Raw genomic sequence first — 20,741 nt, forward strand, 5'->3', positions numbered from 1 at the left:
CACAAGTGCCTTGAGTGACAGCAAAGGATCCAGGAGGACCCCCAAGCTGTGAACCTGCTCCTTCAGAGGAAGTGTAACCCCTTCAAGAACAGGAGATCTCCCAGCCATCAGGTCTAGGGAACCACCCACTAACAGTGCCCCAGTCTAATCTGGATTGAGCTTCAGTTTGTTGGCTCTCATCCAGTCCATTACTGAGGCAAGACCCTGGTCCAGCACTTCCACACTGTCTCACCTGCAGATGTAAAGGAGAAATAGAGCTGAGTGTTATCAGCATACTGCTGACAACGTACTCCAAACCTCTGGATAACCCCACCCAGTGGTTTCATGTAGATGTTAAACAACATGGGGGAATAAGATTGAGCGCTGTGGAACCCCACATTGAAGGTTCTATGGAGCTGAATGCACTCCACAAGTAACACCCTCTGGGGACGACCATCCAAGAAGGACTGGAACCACCGCAAAGCAGTGCCACCCACCCCTACTTTGGAGAGTTGCTTCAGAAGGATACCATGGTGGATGGTATTGAAAGCCCCTGAGAGGTCAAGAACAATTAACAGGGATATGTTTCCCTTGTCTCTCTCTCAACAGATGCAATCATACAGGGCGACCAAAGCAGTTTCTGTGCCAAAACCAGGCACAGTTCCAGGAAATCAGTTTTTTCCCAAAGTGCCTGGATCTGGTCTGCGACCACTCACTCCAGAACCTTGCCCAGGAAAGGGGGATAAGCAACTGGCTGGTAGTTAGTTAGGTTTTCTGAATCCAGGGAAGGTTTCTTAAGGCTTGGTTTTACCACTGCCTCCTTCAGACAGGCAGGGACCACCCTCTCTCATAAAGAGGCACTGATCACCTCCCTGGCCCAGCCAACTGTTCCCTTCCTGCTGGTTTTCGCGAGGTGAGTCCCACCCCCCGTGGAAATAATGACACATGACACAATTATTAAGGTTAATGGGCTAAATAAGGCCACAACATTTATTGGTTACAGGTGATGAGTGCTATTGGCTTAGGCATTGTCCTAACCGACTATATCAGACTATAGCCCATCCGCTAGAAGTCCGGGAAGGGTTAACCACCAGTAGGGGGAGTCTGCTGATGCACATCAACTAGGAACTCCCCCGGGGTCACTGCTAGGGGGGCGTGCCTTAGGCCCTCACCTCCTTAGGCTTCAGACAGGGCCACGCCCCCCGGAATCCTCTACTGGACTACCCTTCAATATGTGGGCCAGGTGATGGCGCTAGCTCCCCTCTTCCACCTACAGAACTATATCAATGCCTAACCACCAATACCCAGAAAGCTGTGATGATTTGGCTACAAGGTAGGCAAAAACCAAGTGGCTGGTGCCACTTTGCCAAGTGGAAAAATTCCTACCAGGCCCCTCAACGGCGACCAACCAAGGTCCATAGCAAGGTCAAAGAACGAAAACCTTATAGGGCAGGAGGGTGGGAAAAGCAGGAACAGCTGGTAAGCGGCAAAGAAGGAGATCCCTGGCCACGTCCTGCTTTAAATAAGGCAGGCCACACCCCCAGAGCCAGCTGATTGGCTGGCCAGGAGGTGACACAGCCGGGAATCTCCCCAATTGTGCGGGAGCTGTGTTCCAGCCACCGTGAAGCCTGCAACTCCACCTCCTCCGGAGGGCGGAAGTGGCTTTATCAGCCAAGAGGGGCAGGGGTCTAGAGCGCAAGTGGTTGCTCTGACTGATCCAAGCACCTTGTCCACATCCTCAAGCCTTACCAGCTGAAATTGATCTAACACAACAGGACTAGACTATGCTCTGGACGCGCCATGAGATTCATCTGCTATAACAGCAGAGTCAAGGTCTTGGTGGATGCAAGCGATTTTATCCTCAAAATGCTTTGCAAACGAGTCACAGTGAGTTACCGTACAAACTGGAAAAGCTCTGCCGGACGACATAATGAAGAGTTGTTAGGGGTTGTTAGATGCTGTTCACAAGTTCAGTATGCTCAACAGCCATTACGCTTCTTGAAGAAAAATTTCTTAGCCCCTAGCCATCAAAAGCACCTGAGCAAGCAGCTTCAGCAAACTGCAGATCAGTTGATGACTGCTGTTTATTATCAATCAACCAAGTGGAACAAACAAACAAGATCATAATCTCTTCACCGGAGACAGACAACATCACAGCATTTTCATTGCACCAAGGATGGGGAACCTGTAGCTTTCCAGTTGCTCATGGGCTGCACCTTCCACCATCCCAGACCATTGACCATGCTGGCCAGAGCTGATGGGAGTTGTAGTCCAACAACTTCTCGAGGGCCACAGGTTTCTCATTCCTAATTTACAGAACTCTTTCTCGCAGTGATACAAAAAAAAGCCTAGCTGAGTTCATTGGTATTTGCATCTGGCTGAAATAGAAACCTTCAGTCCTCTGCAAACTTGCATGGGAGTAAGGGCTTTTGAACATAGTGGGAGTTAAGGTCGTAGTGGATAGCTTGATAAAGATGTCGACCTAGTATGCAGCAGCTGTGAAACAGGCAGGAGAGGAACTGAAAATAAAAGTGACCGTATCTTGATGCTGTTATACAATTCTATGGTGTAAATGCATTTGGAATACTGTTGGAATACTGTTCTGGCCACCTCTCCTCCAAAAGGATATTGCAGAGTTGGGGGGGAACCCAGTACAGTGGTACCTCAGGTTAAGTACTTAATTCGTTCTGGAGGTCCGTTCTTAACCTGAAACTGTTCTTAACCTGAAGCACCACTTTAGCTAATGGGGCCTCCTGCTGCTGCCGCACTGCCGGAGCACGATTTCTGTTCTCATCCTGAAGCAAAGTTCTTAACCTGAAGCACTATTTCTGGGTTAGTGGAGTCTGTAACCTGAAGCGTATGTAACCCAAGGTACCACTGTAAAGGGCAGACAAAATGATTGAAGCGGTGGAGCAATTCTCCTATGAGGAAAGGTTGTAGCATTTGAGATTTTTTTTTATGTTTGCGGAAAAGGTGAGTAGGTGCTGGCATGACGGAAACCAATAAAATTCTAAATAGCATGAAGAAGGTAAAGATAAGCCCCCCTATAATAACAATATAACTTTTTGACATCCAATGAAGCTAAATGCTCAGGACAGATAAATAGCAGGTATTTCTTCACACAGCACATAAACTGTGGAACTTGCTTCTGCAGGAGGCAGCAATAGTCGGTCCCCAATTGAGATGGCTGTAAAAGAGGATTGGACAAATTCATGGAGGGTAAGGCTAGCAATAGCCCTGAGTGCTCACTGGAAGGACAGATCGTGAAGCTGAGGCTCCAATACTTTGGCCACCTCATGAGAAGAGAAGACTCCCTGGAAAAGACCCTGATGTTGGGAAAGATGGAGGGCACAAGGAGAAGGGGACGACAGAGGACGAGATGGTGGGACAGTGTTCTCGAAGCTACAAACATGAGTCTGACCAAACTGTGGGAGGCAGTGGAAGACAGGAGTGCCTGGCGTGCTCTGGTCCAGGGGGTCACAAAGAGTCGGACACGACTAAACAATAACAACAACAACAAAGGCTAGCAATAACTATTAGCCACAAGAGCTGTGCTTTGCCTTCATGGTTGGAGGCAGTGGTGCTTCTGAATACCCGTGGCAGGAAGCCACAGGAGCATAGCTGTCAACATTTCCCTTTTTCAAAGGGAAATTCCCTTATTCCGAACAGGATTCCTAGCAAGAAAAGGGAAAAGTTGACAGCTATCCACAGGAGGGGAGAGGTCTCTTGGGCTCGAATCCTGCTTGAAATTGCCAGTTCCCCACAGACATCTGGTTGGCCACTGTGAGAACAAGACCCTGGACTAGAAGGGCCCGATCCACAGGCTCTAACTTCTGAGTAAACATGCATTGGATTGTGCTGCCAAGCATGGAAGAGTAGCCATATCAGTGCTTTCCTCAATGGTTGTTTTTAATCAACATTTACCAACCCAGTTCCCACAGATGTTCTGGATTATTTACTCTCATCAGCTCCAACTAGTGCAGCTGTGCTTGTTGGGGCTGATGCAGGGTGGTTGTTACCCAAAACACCTGGAGGGAAAATAGTTTGCTGAAGATTGGTTTAAATGACTTCATTTTCAGTATTTTTTATTTATTGGTATAGAGGTTTTTGTCAATTTGGTGGTATAGTTGTACCTTGGTTTTCGAACAACTTAGTTCTTGAACGTTTTGGCTCCCGAACGCTGCAAACCCAGAAGTGACTGTTCTGGTTTGTAAACTATTTTTGGAAGCTGAACATCTGATGGGGCTTCCATGGCTTCCGATTGGCTGCAGGAGCTTCCTGCAACCAATCAGAAGCCGCACTTTGATTTCTGAACGTTCTGGAAATTGAACGGACTTCTGGAGCATATTTTGTTTGACTACCAAGGTACGACTCTATATAAATCTTGTCAAGTAAAATATAACGGGGATCTCATATTTTTAAATAAAAAAAATAGCTGGAGGGAATAAGCTACACTGTTGCATTGCTGAGAGAAATTTCTTTCCTCAACAACTGGCTGTGCAGCATGCTAGAAAGGATGTCCCTTGCTGTATAATTTAGACTCCTAATGGCTAGAGGAAATAACTTCTCCATTGCTGCTATTAATCTGTTGACACTGTTTTCTGTTCTGCTTCTTTTGGGTGCCCCAACATTTCACAACAGCCTATTTTCTGAAATCACTCCAATTGCAGGGATAGGCAACCATCGCCCCTCCACATGTTGCAGCTCCCATCATCATAGCTGTCAACGCTTCCCTTTTTTAAGGGAAATTCCCTTATTCCGAATAGGATTCCTCGCAAGAAAAGGGAAAAGTTGACAGCTATGCCCATTATCCCTGATCATTGGTTCTGCTGGCTAATGCTGATGGGACTTGCAGTCCAGAAGCATGGGGGGGCGGTGCCACAGGCTCCCCATTTTTGCCATATAGAAACCTGCCTTGCACTGAGTCAGGGCTGTTGGTCCATTTAGCTAAGGATTTGCCCTGGCAGGCAGTGGTTCTCCAGGGCTGCAGCCAGGAGCCTTTCCTTCCCCTTCCTGGAGTTGCTTGGGATAGAATTTGGGACCCTCTGCGAACAAACGCTCCTTTTTCTTAACAGGATTGCAGCTTGCTAGTTTGCCCCATCCTTTTTCGTACGGCGTGTTTCAAGTGTGTGTTCTTCTTTAATAGTCGGCAGAGTCCCTTATTAGCCATGGGCGGGGTGGGGGGGGGGAGAGAAAGAGGCGGAGAGACAAACAGATGGTATTTAGGGCTCGAGATGCTGTGGTTTTGTAGAGTTTGAGAGAGACAGGAGAGGGGAGAGTTAACAATTCTTACCCATGTATGGAACAAGCACAACCTTCTTTGAATCCTGTTAAACAGAGCTCGTGGGCCTCAGATCAGGAACTTTATCTGGCTAGTAATCTATAGGCACGCTGGCTTTCGAGTTGGTGTGAGGGAAAGCCGGATGCTAAGTGCTTAGTTCTGCTAGAAGGAAGCATCGTTATATGCACGTGAGGAGTTATTAAATATACACTCACACTGACTGTGTATGAGATACCATGGCTGCGTTCTACAGCTGTCTGAACTTTAAAAGGTAAGTGACTTTAATTATTCTTCGCTTCCCACCTCCTTCCCCCATATTACTTTTGCAGCGTGGAGACTTTTGCAAACACTTCTTTTTCTTCCTTTAATCATTGTATTATATTGTATGAAAGAACAGGGACCGCTTATCAGTTGTTTTAGGTTGTAAGCCTGCAGGCAGAATCTGTTGGTTTTTTGAAAAAAAATTGCTCTGTGTAAATGTCCAGGTCTTAGGTGTTTAAGAAAGACCATTCTTTTTTCACATGCAAAGGATGAAGCACCAAATGAATTACCTGGCTTTCCTGAAAGTGTAACTTTTGATATAGAAATGGATAATGGTAATTAAGGTTGCAAATGTACCTTGGGGTGGTGTGAGACAGTGGGAGATGCTTCTGCATAAATATGAACTGAATCACTGCAATCCTATTAAGTTACCTGGAAGTAAGCCTCATTGAATAGAAGTGAGCTTACTTCTGAGTAGACGTTTTTAACAATGCAAAGTGGGATTTCCAGTATGAAAGTGTATGTGCTTTTATTGTTTCTATAGTGTTCTTGGAAACTAGTTGGATTTAAAACACTAAATGGAATTGAAGATGAGAGTGTTCCACTTGCAGAAAAAAATGAAGGTTTTTTTTAAAATTTAAAAAGGAGTGTGATATTATAAAGCAACATCTTTGCAGTTTTAAAATAAATAGGTTCTTATTTGTTTTGATTAATTGCTCTGTGGCTGGAATCCATGCAGCAAATTGCAAAAGGGAAGAAGAATGGAACAAAGCAGGGTTATGTCTGTGTTCTTCTTCTTCTTTTTTATTACGTTATGGTCCATTAATTTTAATATGTACTTGTCAATCACTGAAATTAGTCATTTAAAAATGTGTACTACTTCCAGTGTAGTATCAGAAGAAGTGTACCAGCTTCTGGGAATTGCAAGTTTGGAGAGTGCTGTTGCATCCATGTCTGCCTTGAGGATTTCCCATGGACATCTATGAGAATAGGATACATGGAGTTTTGGTGTGACCCAGCAGGAGTCGCTTTATGTTCTACATAAAGCAGCTTTGCCAGTCCTATACATGGTGCATTGCTGAGCAGAGGGCCTGCAAAGTGCCTTTTGCTGTGGTGCCCAAGTGTCCCAACTCCAGTTGGCTGTTGGGTACATGGGAAGCACTGTGGAAGGGAGTTTGATGGACAGGTGGTTGGCCTGCACAGCTGTGAGAGGTTAGCAAACCTTCACTCCTTTCAAGCCATGGCTTATGAAGCTGGCTTTTTTCAGCAAACCATAGTTAAGGTTAGTTGCGCCATTGGGGTGGCAGAGACCCCAAAAAAATTTCAAGGAGGGGCCCGGGCCCCCTCAAAATTCCCTGGCGGTCATGTGCACATGCCACAGGGTGTCACACGTGCAAGCTGTGGAGTGTGCACACAACACATCAGCAAACCCTGTGGCGCATGCAAGTGACTTGCCCCACAGTGTGTGCATGTGGTGCGAGCATGCTGTGGGACACACTTATGTCATGTGTGCATGCCCCTCAGTGTGCACACACAACGTGCTGATGTCACATGGCCCCAGCCACCTCAATCACGGGGGCAAGGCAGTGTGCATGCTTAAGGTGAACTACAGTTTGTCAAGTCTGTATGCAACACTAAATTGCAGCTGATCAGAAATGGTAGTGAAACTTCTGATGTCTTCCTTTTCAGGTGTGCTAAAGGAGGATAATGAAAGAAGGGAACATGCAAGGCTCACCTAGACACCTTCTGGTCACTCCAAACCAGTGGTGGCAAACCTATGGCATGTGTGCCAGAGAGGGCACTCTCTGTGGGCACACGCGCTGTTGCCCCAGGGCAGTAGCTTCCCAGCTGGGGGTGGGGGAGGAGGGCTCTTGCGAGCTGTCCAAAGCCTGCGGCACCAGGGCCTGGCAAGTGAGCGAGGGTCTGAGCATGCATTGACTTTTAACGCGCCAGGGCCTCCCACCAGTCTGTTTTTCCTACTTGGGAGTAGAGATGGGAAGGCCTGGAAGAAAAAAACAACCAGGAAAATTGGGGGGGGAGGAGAGAAACCAGGGTTTTGTGCCTGGTTCCCCCCCCCCAATTTTCCCGGTTTCTTTCCAGGCCTTCCAGCACCCCCACTTTGGAGCTGCCTGCCAATTGACACCAGGCAGGTGCTCTCACTGTACCTTTTCTGGCAACTGCTGAAAACATTTTGGTTAGGGCCAGCCCACCTGGACACGTAGAAGCTGCATGCGATTTACGGTACTTCCTTTTAACCACTGCTGACTTTAACCATCTTTTGAATACTCTTAAATACCTGCTTTTAACTGTTTTATCAATCATTTTAATATTCTGTTGTATAGTTCTGTAAACTCTTTAGAAAGCTCTCTTACCATCATGCGATGTATAATATATAAAAACAAATTCAATTAAAAACACACACACACACACTCCTTTTCCATTCAAACAGAGTTTGAGCCTTAGTGCAACATACTATTCAGTAACTGGATGTTGGTTACTTCTGGGCCTGGCATGCAGAAAATTTGCCTTATGCTTTGCCCCGGCTGTCCTCAAGTAGAGATGGAAAGGCCTGGGGGGGGGGAATTGGTAAAATTGGGGGGGGGGACAGGTATCCATCCCACCCCACCCACGTTTTTCCCCAAAGCAGTTTTTAAAAACTCCATGAGAAAAATAAGAAAGAGCAAGAGCAAGAAGAAATGGAAAATGATAGCATTACAGTGGTACCTCGGGTTACATATGCTTCAGGTTACAGACTCTGCAAACCCAGAAATAGTACCTCGGGTTAAGAACTTTGCTTCAAGATGAGAACAGAAATCATGCTCTGGCGGCACGGCAGCAGCGGGAGGACCCATTAGCTAAAGTGGTGCTTCAGGTTAAGAACAGTTTCAGGTTAAGAACGGACCTCCGGAACGAATTTAGTATTTAACCCGAGGTACCACTGTAGTTCAGAAAATGAGATAGAATGAACCGCATGTATATGTTGTGTCTTCTGGTTTTGTTTTTTTAAAAAGCACTGCTCAAAGGGTAGACTTTCTATGGAGCTTAAATATTGAGGCGGACCTTAACTTTATGTGCTGTTGGTGCTAAGGGGCAAATCTGATTATTTTTTATGTTTATGGTTTCTTGCTTTTTTGTTGCTTTTGAGGGAAAGGGGGTGGCTACCCCTTTTATTGCAAGCATAATACTTTTATCTACACTCTGTTTCACGCAATTTGTAAAACTACTCCACCCTGAACGTTTTTTTCCAATTTTTCCATTTCCCCCCGGGAAAAAACAGGGCAAAAACCTTTCCCCCCCCTCATGGCTTCAGAATTTCCAGAAATTTTACATCTTTACCTGGGAGTAAGTCACCCTGAGTTCAGCAGGGCTTAACTCCCAAGTCAGTAAGCATATAAAGACGGCAACCTAAGACGGGTCTGCTGGGTTTACAAGTTCGCTGTGCTTTTCCGTGGAAGCCAACAGAGAAATCCATTCCGTGGAGGCTGCGATCAAACGGCAGCCAAGGAAATGGCAAAATATAATAATAATATATATTATTTATACCCCGCACATCTGTCTGAGTTTATTTTATTTTTTAAAATATTTATTTGTATGTGCGCACGCAGACAATCATTACTATCTCATATTAAAAATTGGGAGATGGTGGCTCTTAGTGCAGCCCTCCAGTGTACAATAGCGGCCAGAATTGTGGAACCTTCTGGAAACAATGTATTTCTGAGGTTTGATGGTTCATAACACCACTTTGTTTTGGAGTAATACCGGTGCTTTTTTTTCTGTGGTGATTCAGGGGGATGCATACCCCCAAACATTTTGTGAATTTAATGGGCGAAGAAATTCACTGTATTTATTTCCCCCAAATTGAACTGTATTTATTTTCCCCTGGTGGCAATTTTCTTGAGTCAAAATGACAGTACCCCTAAACATTTTTTCTTTTAGAAAAAAAGCACTGAATTATACTATAAGATAATTTAATGAAGAATGTAATGCAATAACTTTTAGGAAGCATTATTTATTACAGCAGCAGTCATAAAGAAGAAACGTGGAACGCACAGAAAAAATGAGAGACACAGGTTAAATTGCCATGTTGGTACTTTGTGATAAGTGGGCTTTGGGTTGCAGTTTGGGCACTTGGTCTCTAAAAGGTTCGCCATCACTGCTCTAAAACATGGCAATAAATATGGTTTATTATGGCATCTGAATGCAGCCCATCTCTTGGTTGTGACCTGGGAAACCTAGTTGTAATTAGGAATGGGTGAATCTGCCAGTTTCAGTTTCCCATACTTTATCATTTTCCCCATATTAAATTCAGTTTTTCGCATTTCCACTTCAGTAGTCCTCATGAAAATTTGTCAGCGTTTTCACGAGCATTGCTTTTAATATATACGTTTTTGTATGCAGTTTTCCCTAATGTAACACATCCTTGCAAAGCAATTTCCACTAACATAAATGCATTTGTGTGTGCGTTATCATTAATATATGCTTTTGTATGCACACTTTCCCTAATATACACATTATTGCACAAATTGGGTTTTTGTTTGTTTGTTGGAAAACTACATCACAAAATTCAGAGAAATGAAAATTTTAAAGGATAGTTGTGTTGTAAATAACTATACAACTTTTGGAAGACCCCTGAAGTACAGGGAGGCTTTTTTATGTTTGATATTTTATTGGGCTTTTATATTTGTTGGAAGCTGCACAGAGTGACCGGGGCAAGCCAGTCAGATGGGTGGGGTACAAATAAGATAATAATAATAATAATAATAATAATAATAATAATAATAATAATAATAATAATAATAATTTTTGGTTTGTGTATTGTTTTGGTAAGTGTGAATCTGATTCACATTAAATTGCAATCCAAACTGAATATCTGGGCCCTTCCGCATCCCTAGGTGTGGTCGCTGGTCTGTGAGATCTCAATCAGAATGCCGAAATAGGTAAGATGAAACTTTTAATTTGACCACTCTGGTGCTGTAGTGTGTGTGTGCATGGGCACACATTCTCTCACAGAACATCTTCCTTCTGCATGGCGAGGGGTGCTGTATAACTCTGAACTTTGCCTATGCCAACAAAAAACTCTGCTGTACTTATTTCTTTCTCTCTCTCTCTTCTTTCCCCATATCGTCTGCCTTTCTGGAGCTCAGAGTGCAAATTAAATCCGTGTTGTTTGCAAAAGTGGTGTAATTTTGATTCTCAAGATTTGCTGTTTCTTAGAGAAGTAGGTTATCAATGACTGCTAACCCCGAGGACTATGTTCTGCCTCCAGTGGCAGAGACTAAAGTACAGTACCAAGTTCTGAAAACCATGGTGAGGGGAGAGTTCTATTGCACTCAGGTCCTGCTTGTGTGCTTTCCGTAGACTTCTTGCTGACCACTGTTAAAATAGGATATTTGGCAAGTTGGTTCTAGAACCACAGATTCTTCTTTTTTTGGGGGGGGGGGTGTTCTTCCACCCAAAAACGATCTTTATTGAAACTTAACTTATATACATAATAACCAAAATTCCCAATGATTCCCTCACATAAAATATAATATCTAAATTACAACAGCTGCATAATTATGCACTTAACTATAAAATGCAGCACTCACCCTCTACTTCCCTCCACAGCAATTCAACTTCTTTATATTCCTTTCTACCTTTTTTCTTTGCATTCGGTAATAAATTATTTTTGTTAAATTCTGATTTTTCCTTTTCTTTATTGGTTTTGTTATTGCTTACATTTTTTATTCTAAGCCTATTAGCATGTCAGGGGACGCAGGTGGCGCTGTGGGTTAAAGCCTCAGCGCCTAGGACTTGCCGATCGAAAGGTTGGCGGTTCAAATCCCTACGGCGGGGTGCGCTCCCGCTGCTCGGTCCCAGCGCCTGCCAACCTAGCAGTTCGAAAGCACCTCCGGGTGCAAGTAGATAAATAGGGACCGCTTACCAGCGGGATGGTAAACGGCGTTTCCGTGTGCGGCTCTGGCTCGCCAGAGCAGCGATGTCACGCTGGCCACGTGACCCGGAAGTGTCTCCGGACAGCGCTGGCCCCTGGCCTCTTAAGTGAGATGGGCGCACAACCCCAGAGTCTGTCAAGACTGGCCCGTACGGGCAGGGGTACCTTTACCTTTACCTATTAGCATGTCATTTTTAGAACAATATTTTGAACAATCGCTATTTAGCACCATTACATTACAAAACAATAGGAAATTATTATCGAAAATTTACACTCTGTTTTTGGACTATGATTTGATGGATGAAGAGGTAAAAGAAACAATGGTCAAATGGGCACAAGATATCGACCACGCTTTATATTTAGAACAGTGGGAGAAACTCTGGCGTGAGGATATTCGCTTTACCGCCTGCTATATGATAAGGAAAATTTTGTTAAAATGTTTTACAGGTGGTATTTAACACCAGTTAAATTCACCAAAATTTATAAATTAAAATCCAACCTTCGTTGGAAATGTAACAAAGAACCTGGAATAATAATTCATATGTGTTGGGATTGCAAGGAGGAAATAAAGAAGTATTGGGGAATAATCCAGGAGGAATTTAAGAAAATGCTAAAAAAAACCTTGATAAAAAATCACGAAGCTTATCTGTTAGGGTTGGTTGGCAAAGACATAGTACATATATATATATATATATATATATATATATATATATATATATATGCAGGTTTTGGTGTCCTCGGGTGTCTTCCCGTGTAAAAGTTGGGGTGTCTAGGCGACGTTTCGACGAGGTCTCACTCGTCATCTTCAGGCTGGTGCTAAGATGACGAGTGAGACCTCGTCGAAACGTCGCCTAGACACCCCAACTTTTACACGGGAAGACACCCGAGGACACCAAAACCTGCATTCCTGTACCCGTGAAAATCTACGAAAGCATATATATATATATATATATATATATATGAATTATATGCAATAACAGCTGCCAGGGTAGTGATTGCCACTAAATGGAAGTCCCAGGACACTCCAACAAAGGAAGAGTGGATTTGTAAATTAAGTGAGTATATAGAATGGGCAAAATTAACTTCAATTATAAGATATCAATCAAATCAAAAGTTAAGAATGGAGTGGAAGTATTTCGAAGATATTTTTTTTTAAAGATATTTATTGGCAATTTCACAAATTTTATAAAACATAAAAATCACAAAAAGACACAAAAAAAGAAAACAAAAATACATACAAGAAAAAAACCACATGTATAACTTCATTCCCTTATATGCATGAAACTTACTTTCCCGACCTCCTCATACCTCTCCTTACTGTATTCCATTCTCTAATTAAGTCTCTTCAACAAATCCTTCCTTTAATTTCTATTAGATTTTTAAGCTTACTTTCCATATTCACATAAATGTTACAGCTAGCAACCCCTTAATTTCATAATCAACATTGTCTTAGCATTCAACAATTTTACAGTATTTCTTAAGATAGTCTTTAATTTTTTTCCAATCTTCTTCTGCCTTCTCTTTCCCCTGGTCTCGGATTCTGCCGGCAATCTCTGCCAGTCCCATATAGTCTATAACTTTCATCTGCCATTCTTCCACGGTGGGTAGTTCTTCTGTCTTCCAATACTTTGCAATAAGTATTCTTGCTGCTGTTGTAGCATACATAAAAAAAGTTCTGTCCTTCTTTAACACCAATTGGCTGACCATACCCAAGAGAAAGGCCTCTGGTTTCTTCAGAAAGGTATATTTAAATACCTTTTTTATTTCATTATAAATCTTCTCCCAAAAAGCCTTAATCTTTGGGCACGTCCACCAAAGGTGAAAGAATGTACCTTCAGTCTCTTTACATTTCCAACACTTATTATCAGGCAAGTGGTAAATTTTTGCAAGCTTGACTGGGGTCATGTACCACCTATAAATCATTTTCATAATATTTTCTTTTAAGGCATTACATGCCGTAAATTTTATACCGGTGGTCCATAACCATTCCCAGTCTTCAAACATGATGTTATGACCAACATCTTGTGCCCACTTAATCATAGCTGATTTGACAGTTTCATCCTGTGTATTCCATTCCAACAGCAAGTTATACATTTTTTTACCAATTCTTAGTTTTGGACTCTAACAGTTCTGTCTCCAATTTCGATTTTTCCACCTGAAAACCCTTTTTCCTATCAGACTTAAAAACCTCCATTATTTGATAATAGTGAAGCCAATCTCGCACTTTATCTTTCAATTTCTCATAACTCTGCAATTTCAATTTATCCCCCTCTTGTTCCACTATTTCCCAATATTTCAACCATTTTGACTCCATGTTAAGTTTTTTCACGGCCTTCGCCTCCATTGGAGATAACCACCTGGGAGTTTTGTTTTCCAACAAATCTTTATATTTAATCCAGACGTTATACAATGCTTTCCTGACAATATGATTTTTGAAAGCTTTATGAGCTTTAACCTTGTCATACCACAAATATGCATGCCACCCAAAAGTGTTATTAAACCCTTCTACGTCCAAAATATCTGTGTTTTCAAGAAGTATTTCGAAGATTTTATGTCAAAATATAGAACCATGGCTTCTTATTATATTCTAGCATGTGAGAAGCTACACAAAATATTTGGCATGCAAACCTTTGGGCAGACTTGAGATTGGACACCCCTAAAAATGTGCTGTAAATTATATTTCGTTCTCCTCTCCTGTGCCTCAATCCTTTTCCCCTTATCTCAAACCGGCAGCGCCGTCCTATTGCTAGTGCAAAGTGAGAACATAAGAAGACCTTCATAGACCGCAGTATGGTCAGGGAAATCCAGCCACATAATTTTTGTTGCATCAGTTATTAAATATGGAGGTGATAATTATTATATTGGAGTTTATGGATTGGGAACCTCAAGGCTAGATTGCCGCAATGCACTGTATATGTGGGGCTGCCCTTGGGCCTCATTCGGGAGGTCCAGCTGGTGCACAATGTGGTGATCAGACTATTGATACTTACTTTATTTATTTCTTTACACCATTTCTAGAACACACTCTCTCTCTCTGTGCAATGTGCAGAAAACTAGGCAAGAACAGACCACTTAAGCGACAAATATTACACAAATACAGAGCTACCTTATAAGAATGTTACATTAATACGGTACAAAGCATAAACAGATATCCTGCAGCAGAAGGAAGGAAGGAGGGAGAAAAGGCAGCTGGCTGGAAGAAGAAGCGTGGGGAGAGGCAATGGAACTCAAATATATGCTTTATTAACAATAGTGCAGTAACTCCCCCTTACATCTCAGACCAGCCAGTACGGAGAAATTATCTTAGTGCTCTAGATAGTATACCCTGTGGGTGTGAGCTTAATCTGTTTTCCGTCTGTTTTGATGCCATGTGCACAACTGCATGCAAGGCTTAACATCTGCCCATGTACTCGTTCTAGAAGACAACACGTTATGCTTGGTAATTGTTTCAAAACATTTCAGTAAAGTTTGTAATAATAATAATATTAAGAAGAAGAACTGGTTAACATCAGGCCACCTATCTACCTAAAAAGCAGCTGCCCGTGTGAGGCTTTTGTCGGTGGGAGTTTATTTTCTTTTTCTTTTTCATGTTCAAAGATCTTTATTGAAACTTAACATATATACATAATAACCAAAATTCCCAATGATTCTCTCCTATAAAATATAATATCTAAATTACAACAGCTACTTAATTATACAGTTAATTATAAAAGCCACCACCCACCCTCTATTCCCCTCCACAGCAATTTGACTCCTTTATATTCCTTTCTACCTTTTTTCTTTGCATTCTATAATAAATTACCTTTGTTAAATTCTGATTTTTCCTTCTTTCTTTATTGCTTTTGTTATTGCTTATATTTTTTATTCTAAGCCTATTAGCATGTCGGTTTTAGAACAATATTTTGACATATAATCTTCGAAATACTTCTACTCCATTCTTAACTTTTGATTTGATTGGTATCTTATAACTGAAGTTAATTTTTGCCAATTCTATATACTCATTTAATTTGCAAATCTACTCTTCTTTTGTTAGTGTGTCCTGAGATTTCCATTTAGTGACAATCACTTCCCTGGCAGCTGTTCTTGCATATAAAAAAATTGTTTTTTTCATATGTGGTATGTCTTTGCCCACCAACATTAACAGATAAGCTTCAGGATTTTTTAGCAAAGTTTTTTTTTTTTGCATTTTCTTAAATTCCTCATGTATTATTCCCCAAAAATTCTTTATTTCCTTGCAACCCCAACACATACAAATTATCGTTCCAGGTTCTTTGTTACATTTCCAAAAAAGGTTGGAGTTTATTTTCAATAGGGTCGGGATGGTATGGGGATGAGGGACCAATTCCTTTCTCTTGCAGGGGCCCAATTAGTGCCACTGCCTTCTGTTAAGAGTTTGGGTGTAATCCTTGACGCCTCCCTTTCCATGGAGGCACAGGTTACAGCAACAGCCAAGGCGACATTTTTCCACCTTCGCCGCATCAAACAGTTGGTCCCTTACCTTTCCCGTCCCGACCTGGCCACTGTGATCCATGCGATGGTCACCTCCAGGCTTGACTACTGTAATTCGCTCTACGCAGGGCTGCCCTTGAAGCTGTCCCAGAAACTCCAGCGGGTGCAGAATGCTGCAGCGAGGCTCCTCACAGGATCTCTGCCATGGGAGCATATTCACCCAGTGCTTTTCAAGCTGCACTGGCTCCCGGTGGAGTACAGGGTCAGATTTAAGGTGCTGCTTTTGACCTTTAAAGCCCTTCATGGCCTAGGACCCTCGTACCTATGGGACCGCCTCTCCTGGTATGCCCCACGGAGAGCCTCAAGGTCCATAAATAGCAACACCCTAGTGGTCCCGGGCCCTAAGGAAGTTAGATTAGCCTCAACCAGAACCAGGGCCTTTTCAACACTGGCCCCGGCCTGGCTCTGCCTCATGAGACCAGGGCCCTGTGGGATCTGATTTCTTTCCGCAGGGCCTGTAAGACAGAGTTGTTCCACCTGGCCTTTGGCTTGGAGCCAATTTGATTCCCTCCCTCTCTTTTTTCTTTTCCTTTCTCCTCCTGCGATGAGGCTACATTTTAATATTTTAATGTTAATTGTTGTATTTGTTTTTAAGTTGTATTCATTCAACTTGCTTTTATTATTGCTTGTTAGCCGCCCTGAGCCCGGCCTTGGCTGGAGAGGGAGGGCTATAAATAAAAATTATTATTACTGTATTATTATTATTAATAGGGCTAGACCCTACTGAGCCCACAGACCGTTAGTCTGATTAGCTGCAGCTGTTCAGGACTCCCCCCAAATCAGCCCACCTGAGTTGCCTCTTTGGGCCACCCACTTTATTGTTTCATTGGACATTGTTATGTGTGTGGTGTCCCTTTATCTGGAAGGTTTATGTTTTCATCTAGACCAGGGTTTCCCAAACTTGGGACTCCTGCTGTTTTTGTACTACAGTTCTCATCATCCATGGCTACTGGATCTGCTAGCTAGGACTGATGGCATTTGTAGTCCCCAAACAGCTGGAGACCCAAGTTTGGGAAACACACCTGTAGGTCATTTATTGGGTGAGAGGCTGAATGTGGTCTGAGCTAGTGGAAGTAGTTTCATATTCCTGGAGTGCACAGAACTGTGGCCCTTCCCAGGTGTGAGGCAGAAGGGAATGTGGAGTTTTTTTGTCCCAGGTGAGAGCTGGCGTGTGAGTCACGCCCATTTCTTATTTTTGTAAATTTCTCCTTGTGGATTTTCCCCTGACACAGTCCTCTGCTGCTTGTCTGTGTTCCTAAGGTAGGTCATGGATGTCGTATGTCTGGGTCAAGGGGGTGGATGGGAGCTGGACTGCCAACCTTGTGGTGACAGGTTGGTGGGCATTCTCTGTGGTGGCCCCTAAGTTGTGGAACTTCCTCCACATCTGACACCTTCATTATACAGCTTCTGCAGGATGCTGAAGACCAATCTCTGTATCCTAGCTTTTGATACCTGAGGTGTAAATTCATAGGACCCACCTTATTTTTATGATTGTATGCTGTTTTAAGCTACTTTTTTGAATGATGTGTTTTAATTTTGTAACCTGCCCTGGGACTTTGGGTGAAAAGGGTGGATAATAAATAAGTAAGTAAGTATAATCCCAGTTCAATCACTGAGATCAATGGCAAGAGTGTTGTTGGTCATTCCCCAAGCTGGTGAGGCTCATTTGACAAGAACAAGAAACTGAGCCTTTAGTGTCATGGGCCCATTTTTGTCAAATCTCTCTGCCAATAGAGATTCATTGGGCGCCTTCTGTGCCAGATTTCAAACGCCGCTGAAAACTTTTCTATTCAGTCAGGCTTATGCTGGCAATTAAGAATAGGTCTCTCCGTAACAGCTGATATCTGCTTCTAACTTTTTAATACGGTTTTAATTCTATGGGACTGTATTTTATTTTATTTTTTAAAAATCAGTAGTGATATCAAAACATTTAAAGTAAATAAGTAAGTAAATAAATAAATACAGTATTACTGTTCTGTGTTATCCTGCAGAACACAGTAATTTTTTTCCAGACCAGAAAGGCAGGCAACACGGTCGTACCTTGGTTCCCAAATGCTGAAAACCCGGAAATGTTTGGTATTCAAAAGTTTTTCAGAAGCCAAACATCTGATACGGTTGTCTGCTCTTTGGGGTGGTGGTGGTGGGGGTCTCCTGCACCAATCAGAAGCTGTGCCTTGGTTTTCGAACATTTCAGAAGTCAAACAGACTTCCGGAATGGAATAAGTTTGGTGCTTTTGTTTTTGCTATTTATTTTGCGTTTTTGTTTTTGAGACTTTTTCTGTTAATTTTTTATCATCTACAATACTGACTTATTTATTTTATAGTACAGTATATTGATTATTGCTTTTATTTTATGGATCAGTGGTCTCGTTAGATAGTAAAATTCATGTTAAATTGTTTTACGGGTTGTTTTTAAAAGTCTGGAATGGATTAATCTGTTTTGCATTACTTTCCATGGGGAAGTGCGCCTTGGTTTTGGAACACTTTGTTTTTGGAGCGGACTACCAGAACGGATGGGACGCGGGTGGCACTGTGAGTTAAATCACAGAGCCTAGGACTTGCCGATCAGAAGGTCGGCGGTTCGAATCTCCATGATGGGGTGAGCTCCTGTTGCTCGGTCCCTGCTCCTGCCAACCTAGCAGTTCAAAAGCACGTCAAAGTGCAAGTAGATAAATAGGTACAGCTCCGGCGGGAAGGTAAACGGCGTTTCTGTGTGCTGCTCTGGTTCGCCAGAAGCGGCTTAGTCATGCTGGCCACATGACCCGGAAGCTGTTCGCCAGCTCCCTCGGCCAATAAAGCGAGATGAGCGCCACAACCCCAGAGTCGTCCACGACTGAACCTAATGGTCAGGGGTCCCTTTACCTTTACCTTACCAGAATGCATTAAGTTTGAGAACCAAGGTACCACTGTACTGTCTAAGCAAACACGGGGGAAAGGAGGTGTGGCCCATTGGCTTGATGTAGAAGCTCTCCTGTTCAATTCCTGACATCCCCTGTTACCTGTTTGGGTAGCAGATCTCAGCAAAGCCTTCACTTGGCGAGCCACTACCAATCAGAGTAGATCACACTGGACTACTGTTGTGGACCAGTGGTTATAGCTCAGTATGGCCTTCCTCAACCTGGGGCTTTCCAGATGTCGCTGAATGACAACTCTCATTGTTCCTGACCATTGGCAGTGCTAGCTGGGGCAGATGGGTATTGAGGTCAAAAAACATGTGGTCATTACCAGGTTGAGGAAAGTTGGCTTGAGGCATCTTCCAATGCATCCTCCCAGGGGTAAGGAGTGGCTATTAAAAGCAGCGCATAAGCAGGCACTAAATGCCTCCCTCTCCCATGAATATGTGTGCAGCTTACTTTGCAACTGGATTCCAGCCCCCCAACCCCTGGTAAGTTGACTGAAGAGAGCTTGTTGGCAATGCAAGAACTGAAACCACAATGCCTGCCTTTCATTTACAATCTAGAGGCTCAAGGATGGGGAGCTGGGTTTTTTTTTTCCAGGGGTGGGGGAAATTAGTTTTTGTTTTGGCTTGGAGATTAAATGTTTATGGCAAGTGTCCCTCCAGGAATGCATGCCAAAAGTGTACCCTTCCATATTGGAATTCCCTGACCATGAAACATCTGCATTGAATACACTTGGAATCAAGTCTGCCAGCAAGGGATGGAAGGGGAATTCAATTTTGTCTAAACTGCCTCCTGTTCCCCATTGGAGCTGGTTGTTGTTGTTGTTTTTTAACCTACCAATTGATGCATAATTGACTCTTTTTCTTAGAACCTCAGAGTCTTTCCTGGTATTTTGAAAAGAAAAGAAAAAACACCAAGCATTTTTAGACTTAAGCTCTGACCTAACACCAGAAATACAATACCATAACTTCCTTGTAATGGGTAGAGGTGAGAGAGAAAAGCTGTTGGGAGAGGGGGCAGAAGTATGCTGATTTTCAGTTTCTTTTATTTCTTTTTTTAAAGAAAGGAACTCCAATGTGGCTTTTGTACAGGGGAGCAATGGGTGGGTGGAGTGTCTCAGGTAAGTTCCTGAACCAACAGGGCAATAAAGCCCCAGGAACATAGAAAATTACCTTATACAGAGTCAGAGCACTGGTCCCTCTACCTGAGTATTGTCTGTACTGACTAGCTGCGGCTCTCTAGGATTTTGGGTAGGGGGGGGGTCTTTCCCAGCCCAACCTGGAGATACTGGAGACTGAACCAGGAATCTCCTGCATGTAAAAGCAAAAACACTACCATAGACTTAGGATCCTTCCCCAGCTGTGGTGCATTAAAAAAAAAATCTTGGGTGGTGGAACTGGATGTTTGGTGCATGGGACCCGCTTCTCAACGAAGAAGCAAGAAGAACCTCAAAATACTGTTTTAAAAAAGGAGTATTTTATGAAGTAGCAAAAACTCCTCTTAAAATAGTGTAGCACTTCTTCAGGGAGAAGAACAGGAACAGTGAAATAAAAAATAAATAGAGGCTGTTATAGACATACCCACTGGTTAGAATTGAAGGAGCCATCCTTTAAAAAACAAGCACATCTTAATACAACAAACCTCAACTAAATCCAAACACAGCTGCAGCCAGAGGAAAATCACACATGGTATCCTACCAAATCTAAAGGCCTGTGCATTATTTTATTTAAAAAGCCATTGTTGTTGTTGACCATCTTGCTGTATAAAAAAAGGGGAGGGAATTTAAACATCTATATGAAACCGCTGGAGAGATCATCCGGGGGTTTGGGCTGGGTGTTCACCATTATACTCAGCTCTACCTCTCCTTTAAATCAGAACC

General features: G+C 42.9%; 1 protein-coding gene across 3 annotated transcripts in view; it reads left to right on the forward strand.

Moving 5' to 3' along the window:
• Positions 1-5,241: 5,241 nt before the first annotated feature.
• Positions 5,242-20,741, forward strand: part of KIAA1210 — a 46,405-nt gene continuing 30,905 nt past the window's right edge. For 2 of the 3 annotated variants that reach the window (XM_081897587.1, XM_081897588.1), the window contains exons 1-2: positions 5,242-5,531; positions 10,414-10,457. In XM_081897587.1, the coding sequence (XP_081753713.1) occupies positions 5,497-5,531; positions 10,414-10,457 (79 nt within the window). In that variant the 5' untranslated portion in view covers positions 5,242-5,496. Of the gene's footprint in view, positions 5,532-10,413; positions 10,458-16,776; positions 17,236-20,741 lie in introns of those variants that run through there. The other variant, XM_081897589.1, reaches the window with a different exon arrangement.

This window comes from Podarcis melisellensis (assembly GCF_964234715.1).
Source record: "Podarcis melisellensis genome assembly, chromosome: Z".
NCBI classification, from domain to species: domain Eukaryota; kingdom Metazoa; phylum Chordata; class Lepidosauria; order Squamata; family Lacertidae; genus Podarcis; species Podarcis melisellensis.